Source organism: Xiphophorus couchianus, chromosome 5 (assembly GCF_001444195.1).
Source record: "Xiphophorus couchianus chromosome 5, X_couchianus-1.0, whole genome shotgun sequence".
Lineage (NCBI taxonomy): Eukaryota > Metazoa > Chordata > Actinopteri > Cyprinodontiformes > Poeciliidae > Xiphophorus > Xiphophorus couchianus.
This window is the reverse complement of record NC_040232.1, coordinates 1,966,572-1,976,285: the sequence shown is the minus strand read 5'-3', so window position 1 is coordinate 1,976,285 and position 9,714 is coordinate 1,966,572. Positions and strand designations below refer to the sequence as shown.

The window sequence follows — 9,714 nt, the reverse complement described above, 5'->3', positions numbered from 1 at the left end:
CGGGAAGCTGCCTTCGATAGCTCAGTTGGTAGAGCGGAGGACTGTAGAGGCGTCTGCCAGGTATCCTTAGGTCGCTGGTTCGAATCCGGCTCGAAGGAGGCGACTGTTTTGTCACTTGTTGTGAAAACGGGTGCAGCATGTAGATTATGCCCGAAGTTGATCACGTTTCAAGCAGTCTGTGTTTTTAATACTTTTATTATTGCTTATTTATTTCTTATTATTGGAGCCTTTCTTTCAATTTGTACATTTTTAAATGTATAATTGAATGACAATAAACTGTCTAAAAATAAGAACAACAAACTTTTCGTGGGAAAGTGCTGGAAAGAAACAAATCTTTTTAAGCACAGAACAATGGATTAACTTGTTTAAACACTTTCTTATTGCTGCTCGTTTAGAAGAGGGTTAAGAAGAAACTGAAAATGGCTAAAGGAACAATCTCCTCACCACTTACAGAAAAACTGTTTTTCGAGAAAACAACTGTTCCCTGACCGGGAATCGAACCCGGGCCGCGGCGGTGAGAGCGCCGAATCCTAACCACTAGACCACCAGGGAGCGCTGAGTACACAGATACATCATAGATATTTATACTGGAGCGAGTCAGTGTCTCCTGGACGTGGAGCAGCGGTGGACATAATCGAGGTAGCTGAGAGGATGACAGTGGAGAAACCTTGGAGATCTGCATCCAACGCCGCCGCTGTCCACCGGACTGTCATATCCGGGCGGTCTCCTTCTTCAGTCCTGGAGCGTCCTTCGCTCCAGGTATCCGGCCCCGTGTGGCCTTTATTTTACATCCGGAGGTCGGTTTTATTTTATTTTATTCCTTCAGCCGTGGGTCAAGCATTTCCCCAACAAAACCCAGATAATATTTCTCCGGTTAAAGTTCTGGAGCTCAGCGTCTCCTGTCACAGCCTGTGTCTCTTTTTCTATAAGTTCGGGTAGAAGTTGTGACCCAGGTATCTTTTACAAACAAAATAAATACATACAAAATACATAAAACCTGTGCATATACTAATACAAATAATTTCGTTTTTTATAATTTATGTTTTACTCTGTGGTTAACCTTTTTTTCACAGGATACTTTATTTAATTGTGACGTCACAAGCTTCCCTTAAATTCATTTTTCTAAAGCACTTATTTAGTTGGCCGTTTTGTAAACTGTCAGTTGAACAAAATTTATTATATTCTCTTTTTTCATTTAAAGCTTTATTGAACAAGTGGAAAGTGTACAACAACTGGACAAATAAATACGGAAAAATCCAACACTTACATGAACAAAGATGTAACCATGAGTGAAAGATCTGCTCAAGGAAATACTTCCAGAAGAGTAACCATTATGGTAGGTGACAGGCAACAAATGTGGTCCTGTGGAGGGAAACGCATGGAGGATATTAGCGCATTAGCATTAGCATTTATAGCATAGCATTTTAGCGTTTGTGGAACTAAAGTTTATGATTGATGTTTTAGGATTACCACCACTGACTTTAGTTAGTTTCCACTGTGCTTTGCAGTAGGCATATTTTCCACTAATACGTTGGTTATGTTCCACCTAAAAATACATGAACAATATATACAGTAGGTTCACTGTAAAATGATAAATTTCATTAACAGTGTTTTGTATTTATCAGAAGTGGATGGTAGAAACTGATCTGAGTGAAGAGCTTGAAGTGGATCATCAAAGACAAAAAGCATTTGGAGAACCAGGAGAAAGGAAGCAGATGGATTATCAGGTTGTTACTGAGGGCCAATGGAGACCGGCGTGATGATCAGAGGGGCCCCGTTCGTCCCATCGTTGTTATGACCTGGACCAAATAATGGGTGGAGTCTCTCAGTGAAGAAGCAGCCAGTGAAGGAGAAGATCAGAGCAGCAGCATCTACATCATAAAAGAAGACCAGACCCTCTTCATAATCCACAAACACCCCCACCTTCTCCAGACCAGACTTCAGAGATAATGGGACGGGAGGGGAAGACAGACCAAAGAACTCGTTTTGGTTCCTCACAGTTAGGGACCAGAAACCGGACCGGGGAATCAGTCTGACGCGATCCGTCCGGGAGACGGACTCTGTGGCCACTCCTATAGTCCAGTTCGTCTTTCCTTTCACCTGGACCTCGAAGTAAAGCCTGCCGGAGGAGAAGCTCTGCTCTCCTAAAACAAATTTAAAATACAGAAACCTGTTTGGGTCGTGCGGGAGATTCCCCCTTGGGTTACAACAGCTCACTTGTTTCCCATCATCCGACAGGATGAGTTTGGGATGAACTGTATCCGGATCAAGAGTCACATCCACGGCGTAGCGTTTTGCTCTCATCAGCTCGGCTCGGATTAGCAGCCTGGGAGTTTCCTTCTTCATCACCTCAGTGAAGATCTGCTCCAGTTGAGCGGCAGAGAGCAAACCCACCGCAGTCCGGTTCTGTCCAGAGGTCAGATTCTGGCATCTCTTTGCTGAACTAAATGTCCAAATGTCCTCCATGATTCCCTTTGCCTTCCCTTCAGTTTCTTCTGTTAGAGGAGGGCTGCGACTGACTTGAGAGGATAAAATAAATAAGAGAACCATGCCACATAATATGGCAATCTTTCTGTTTTTAGTGAAGAGATGACCACTAACTGGACCTGGGATTTCTGCCTCTGCGTTCTGGCGCAGAGCTGATCTTCTGAACTCATCGAGCAGCTCAGCGATCAGGGTGTTGACCTCCAGCTCCGGTCTTGGGAAGAACATCTTTTCACACACTGGACACTGAAACGGGACATCGTCACACACGTTTTCTGTGACGCAGGTCTTACAGAAGTTGTGGCCGCACGGTGTGCTGACCGGATCCGTGAAGACATTCTGACAGATGAAGCACCGAAACTGGTCCTCAGATAGGAGACAGCTGGCCGTGGACATGCCTGCGTGCCGGGACCTGAGGCAAGAAGGCAAGAAGGTGAGATGTTTGAAACCCAACAGCACAGCTGGTCAGTACTCTGAGAGGTCACCAGTCCAGCAACACAGAGACACACAGGACTGACAACAACTGCCTGAGGGCAGCTAACTGTGTCTAATTAATCAGGCATGTCTTCAGAAGACAAGAGGAACCTGGAGTACCCAGAGAGAACCCAGAGAGAGCCCAGACAGCACAGGGAGACCAAGACCAACATAACTTGTTTTTTGGTTTTTGTTTTTTTTTTTAGAAAACGGAAGATAAAACTGGTGACTGCATAAATATTCACCACTATTAATGTGACTGACATAATTCAACAGAGGTCCTCCCAAATGGTGCCACAGTCACAACCAGAGATCAGCTGATAGCAGAAACTGACCTCTAAGGTCCAGGAGTTCAGTTAAACCATCGACACGTTAAAGGAACGGAGCGTAAATCTGGCTAGATCAGGTCGTCCCCAGGTTACCATGACAACGCTGAAGAAGCCATTATGGGAAAGAGGTGATGAGAAAACCCACATCAAGTCAAAAGAGACTTCCTGGTCAGTGGACGGACGCTGTGATTGGTGGACACCGAACACCGAACATCACCAAAAACACGCCGTGCAGCAGGCTGGTGAGGGCAGGAGGTCAAATTAAAACATATTCCAGCTCTTCACAGCTGATCCCCAACCAGACAGAGCTGGAAGAGTTTAGCAGACAAACTGCAGCCTGACTGAGACGGATCCAAACCGACAACCTGCTGGGCGGCAGCCAGGGGCCAAATACTAAACACTGACTGACGGGCGTGAAAACTGCAATCACCTAATTTATGCTACAGATTAGCATTTTCTAGAAATCAGTTTTCACCCTGACATTGAAGGGTTTTTGTTCAAAATAATTTTGATTATGATTGATTTATAAAAATATTAAAAAGGTAAAACATCTAAGGGTGTGAATACTTTCTACAGACCCAAATCAGTGAAGGTTTGGGTTCATTTCAGAAACCGTTTGCTTTGGTGCTTCAGTCTTATTAAACATTTTGTTCTGATCTCAGTAAAATGTCCAGATAAAACATAAACACAGGACTAATTATGCGTTATGAAACTATAAACATGTTTAAATTCCTCTGTCTGTCGCTGCTTCCTCTGCATTAGATCATATCACTGCAGGAAAAATCAACCAGTTCGAAAAACAAACATCAAAATGAACCTGGAGGGAAGCAGACAGAGGAAGTTCTGCTGCTGATCTCTAAAAACATCATCTGATTTATGGAACAATTAAGGATTTCATCCTTTTGTTGTCCCATCAACAATAATCTGAAACACTTCAGCTTTTCCACGAGCAACAAACCTGCCTGGATGTTTGAACTCAGCTGAAACCGAACAGAAAAGGTGAGTTTGAGAGGAAACAAAGACAGATGTAATAAGAGTTTCACTCACCTCCGTTCAGCAGAGACTCTGTTAGAACGCCCTGGTGATCCGGAGCCGGAGTTTACAGAACCGAACAGAACCGTCTGAACAACTGCTGAGCAGTAAACTGAAAGTGAAAGCAGCTCCGGTGTTACCTGCAGCTCCACTTCCCTGATCCACATTTCCTCATCCTCAGAGGGAAACGCTCCAGTTTCCAGGAGGCCTTAATATAAAAGTGTTACACTCACTAAAGAGTTTGACTTCTTCAGCACCGGCACATCCAATAATAGTTAACTGTGTGATGCTTTACTCAGTACTTGGTTACCTTCTTGAAAATGAGCCATCGGTGAACATAGAGACAAACTCTGTGGTGGGAGGAGTCAGCATGCTCAGATCAAATGGAAAATCAAGATGCAAGCACATAGTAACCATTACTGACAAAATACAAACTATTTACAATAAAAGAGGAAAACCTGTCTGACAACTCAGAGGGTCCAAATGAAGAGAGGTGGAAGAAAAACCTGACAGGGGAAAGAAAGATCCTGGAACAGCAAAACCCAACTGAAGTACAAAAACAACAGGAACCATGGAGACACAGAGAGAGAAAACCTGAGCGGAGCAGCAGATCACAGGAGACGTGTCACCGGCTGCCAGCTGGAGAAACCTTTGACCTGCTGACCTGTGCAGCTTCACCTTTGACCTGCTTCCTGCTGACCTGTGCAGCTTCACCTTTAACCTTCTTCCTGCTGACCTGAGCAGCTTCACCTTTAACCTTCTTCCTGCTGACCTGAGCAGCTTCACCTTTGACCTTCTTCCTGCTGACCTGAGCAGCTTCACCTTTGACCTTCTTCCTGCTGACCTGAGCAGCTTCACCTTTGACCTGCTTCCTGCTGACCTGTGCAGCTTCACCTTTAACCTTCTTCCTGCTGACCTGAGCAGCTTCACCTTTAACCTTCTTCCTGCTGACCTGAGCAGCTTCACCTTTAACCTTCTTCCTGCTGACCTGAGCAGCTTCACCTTTGACCTTCTTCCTGCTGACCTGAGCAGCTTCACCTTTGACCTTCTTCCTGCTGACCTGTGCAGCTTCACCTTTGACCTTCTTCCTGCTGACCTGTGCAGTTTCGCCTTTGACCTTCTTCCTGCTGACCTGTGCAGCTTCACCTTTGACCTTCTTCCTGCTGACCTGAGCAGCTTCACCTTTGACCTTCTTCCTGCTGACCTGTGCAGCTTCACCTTTGACCTTCTTCCTGCTGACCTGTGCAGTTTCGCCTTTGACCTTCTTCCTGCTGACCTGAGCAGCTTCACCTTTGACCTGCTTCCTGCTGACCTGTGCAGCTTCACCTTTAACCTTCTTCCTGCTGACCTGTGCAGCTTCACCTTTAACCTGCTTCCTGCTGACCTGTGCAGCTTCACCTTTAACCTTCTTCCTGCTGACCTGTGCAGCTTCACCTTTAACCTTCTTCCTGCTGACCTGAGCAGCTTCACCTTTAACCTTCTTCCTGCTGACCTGTGCAGCTTCACCTTTGACCTTCTTCCTGCTGACCTGAGCAGCTTCGCCTTTGACCTTCTTCCTGCTGACCTGTGCAGCTTCACCTTTGACCTTCTTCCTGCTGACCTGTGCAGCTTCACCTTTGACCTTCTTCCTGCTGACCTGTGCAGCTTCACCTTTGACCTTCTTCCTGCTGACCTGTGCAGCTTCGCCTTTGACCTTCTTCCTGCTGACCTGTGCAGCTTCGCCTCAGATCGTTTTCACAACCTTTAAAGCTCAGAGATGCTGTTAAACTTCTGACACGTTTGGATTTGTGCAGCCAGTTGATCAACAGTGTTGTTGCTCTGACTTGTTTGCTTTTGTGTTCATTGAATTTAAAATGCACAATTTAAATCTGAAGTGCAAAATAGAAACTGATCATTTGAGTGTTTGGTTTTATTGATGTAAAACACAAATCCATTTTTCTGACGTTCCTCTGGTTCCTGCTGCTGTTTCTTCCCAGTCAGAATCAAGCAGGTTATGAAGTTTATGGTTAGGATTGAATTCATCTGTAATAATGTCCCATTGATGCTGTCAAGTCCAGAAAATAGGTTTTAGTTTTAATGCTTAATCTGTATGTTCAGCTCTAATCAGAACTGTAATGTTGCTTTTGAAACGTTATAAATTATTATTCGACATCCTGATGTGTAACGATGACAAAATGTGATGTTTCAGTTTGTGTTTTATGACTTTGTATTTTTGTTTTTATGATGTAAAAACTTTGAACTGCCTTGTTGCTGAAATGTGATACACAAATAAATCTATGACATTTTTTGACTTGTTTGCTTTTATGTAAAACACAATAAATGTAAAGTGTTTGGCTTTTTGAAATCCCAACTCAATAAGCTTTTCTCAAACAGTGAGGAATGTGTTTGGATTTTAAATATGACAAATTAAAGTTATTAGAACAACTCAAAGAATGAAGATGAGCCGTTTAGTTTTGTTGTTTTTTCTGTTATTTAATGTGACAAAACTTCAGATCCATCCAGGTGGTTCCAGGTAAACCGAAGGGATTCAGTGATTCCTGGAGCCTGAAGTTGATTCATTCACTTGAACTGAAGTCAGTCGTCGTCTCTGAAAGTTGTTTCTGAATTACAACTTCAGCAAATCAGTGTTTCCATGGTGACAGGATGAGACAGAAACAGTATGAGGTTAGAAACAAACAAATTCATGTTTTCACTCAAAAATGAGAAAAAAATTAAATAATGGAATTTCAACAGAAGATAAGAAATTAATTCTTTAAATTTGTAACCCAGAATTACTGCTGCTATCTTAAGAATTGTTTTCTTTTTACATGTTTATTTTTGGAGGCGGGTTGTGGCCCTCCGTGGCCCTTCAAGAGCCTTCAAGAGCCTTCACGGCCCTTCAAGAGCTTTCACGGCCCTTTATGGCCCTTCAAGAGCCTTCAAGAGCCTTCACGGCCCTTTGTGGCCCTTCAAGAGCCTTTAAGAGCCTTCACGGCCCTTTGTGGCCCTTCACAGCCCTTCAAGAGCCTTCACAGCCCTCCGTGACCCTTCAAGAGCCTTCACGGCCATTCGTGGCCCTTCAAGAGCCTTCACGGCCCTTCCTGGCCCTTCACGGCCCTTCATGGCCCGTCACAGCCCTCCGTGACCCTTCAAGAGCCTTCACGGCCATTCGTGGCCCTTCAAGAGCCTTCACGGCCCTTCCTGGCCCTTCACGGCCCTTCATGGCCCTTCACGGCCCTTCGTGGCCCTTCCTGGCCCTTCACGGCCCTTCCTGGCCCTTCGTGGCCCTTCATGGCCCTTCACGGCCCTTCGTGGCCCTTCCTGGCCCTTCACGGCCCTTCGTGGCCCTTCCTGGCCCTTCACGGCCCTTCGTGGCCCTTCAAGAGCCTTCACAGCCCTCCGTGACCCTTCAAGAGCCTTCACGGCCATTCGTGGCCCTTCAAGAGCCTTCACGGCCCTTCCTGGCCCTTCCTGGCCCTTTGTGGCCCTTCGTGGCCCTTCACGGCCCTTCACGGCCCTTCCTGGCCCTTCGTGGCCCTTCATGGCCCTTCGTGGCCCTTCGTGGCCCTTCGTGGCCCTTCACGGCCCTTCACGGCCCTTCCTGGCCCTTCGTGGCCCTTCGTGGCCCTTCACGGCCCTTCACGGCCCTTCCTGGCCCTTCGTGGCCCTTCCTGGCCCTTCACGGCCCTTCCTGGCCCTTCCTGGCCCTTCATGGCCCTTCACGGCCCTTCGTGGCCCTTCACGGGCCGTTGCGGTGCGTTTCGGGCATGGAGGGCGTCCGGCGCCTTCGACGCTCCACAGACTTTGAGCGTAAAAATTCACTCCTGACTCCTTTTATATCATAAGGAGAAACAGAAAATGATCTCAGATGAAAGTATGAAAGTGTATCAGAGATGAACTGATGAATGAGTGAAATTTGCTTCTATTCTATTTGATCCAATATTTGGAGGATAAAGAATAAAAGTGTCTTCATGTAAAAACATTCATAGAAGCATGAACTGCTGACCATTACTCTGCTGCCAGGAAGACACGAGGGTCCAATCTTATATTTTGTAGATTTGTTGTACAGAATATAAGATTGCATCCAATAAATTCAATAAAGAAATATTTGTGTTCAGAGTAACGGTGAGCAGTAGTTTAAAGAAGAGTCATTATGGAAACAGCTAACGCTGCTGGTTCTGATGAGCGTCGGACCGCAGAACCTCTGACAGACAGTTTACAGTAAATAGCAGCAGCTGGTCACTTTTATGAAGGAAAACCTACCAAATATTGAATGTAGAAATAAATATTTGTGTCTAAATCAGAAGATTATAGGTTTTTAGCTGAAACCAAAATGTTGAATTATAACAATGAAAGAACAGAAGAAAGTTTAACTGCATATGTTAAATGGAAAATGTTTTAAAAAATGTTAAATAGCAAGAAAATAAAGTGGATAAAAACAATCCCTAAAGTCGAAATTATATTTAAAAAATCATAATGAAAGATCAACTGTGAGCAACATAAAATAAACTCAAGTCTAATAAATATCAAGTCACTGATGTTCCAAAGCTGACTGTCCCCCTGGTCTTCTCCACACACACCACACACCACACACACCACACAACACACACACCACACACACCCACACACACACACACCACAAACACACACACACACACACACACACACACACACACACACACAACACACCACACACACACACACACACACACACACCCACCACAAAACACACACACACACACACACACACACACACACACCCACACAACACACACACACCAACAAACACCACAACACACACACACACAACAACACACACACACACACACACACACACCCACCCACCCACAAACACACACACACACACACACACACACACACACACACACACACACACACACACACACACCCACCCACCCACAAACACACACACACACACACACACACACACACACACACCCACCCACCCACCCACACACACACACGCTGTTTAGGTAACTGGATTGTTTGTTTCGTTGGTTTTTTTCAGGGGAAACCGGATCACCCGAAGAAAACCCAGGTTTGGAGGTCGGAGCAAACAGTGGTTCTGGTTCGGTTCTGTTGGTCCTGGTGTTTTATCTGGTCACTCAGCTGGAAACAGTGAGTGGATTTTATCCAGATACGACTAAAGGTTCTGATGTTGTCATGTTTGTTCTGTATGAATATTGATAAGATGTGGAAGAAAATATTCACTAATGTTTTAGCTGGAAATGGTTAGAAAATGTGTTTTTGGGCCGGTTATGAATTGAATTGTCCGTTATTGTTTGCTATTGTGTTTTTTTTAGTTCCTCATAATCATCCATCAAAAGATGTTTGGCGTAGCATCAGTGAGGCTGTGATGGATCTCATGGTCTGTTGAATAAATCTGTGGATTTAT

The 9,714-nt window shown here is 45.0% G+C and overlaps 1 protein-coding gene and 2 non-coding genes across 3 annotated transcripts; 1 reads left to right on the top strand and 2 right to left on the bottom strand.

The window, feature by feature from the left end:
* Positions 1-10: 10 nt before the first annotated feature.
* trnay-gua (transfer RNA tyrosine (anticodon GUA)) lies at positions 11-98 on the top strand. The gene is given in 2 exon segments: positions 11-47; positions 63-98. It is a non-coding gene; the product is annotated as a tRNA-Tyr (tRNA).
* Positions 99-480: 382 nt separating this feature from the next.
* On the bottom strand, positions 481-552 carry trnae-cuc (transfer RNA glutamic acid (anticodon CUC)). The gene has a single exon. It is a non-coding gene; the product is annotated as a tRNA-Glu (tRNA).
* A 632-nt stretch (positions 553-1,184) lies between these two features.
* Positions 1,185-5,049, bottom strand: LOC114144741 (E3 ubiquitin-protein ligase TRIM21-like). The gene is made up of 2 exons (XM_028017854.1): positions 4,335-5,049; positions 1,185-2,896 (listed from the first exon to the last, which is right to left on the bottom strand). The coding sequence occupies exons 1-2, from the start codon at positions 4,484-4,486 to the stop codon at positions 1,732-1,734; spliced, it is 1,317 nt and encodes a 438-aa protein (XP_027873655.1). The 5' UTR covers positions 4,487-5,049; the 3' UTR covers positions 1,185-1,731.
* Between the last annotated feature and the right edge of the window lie 4,665 nt (positions 5,050-9,714).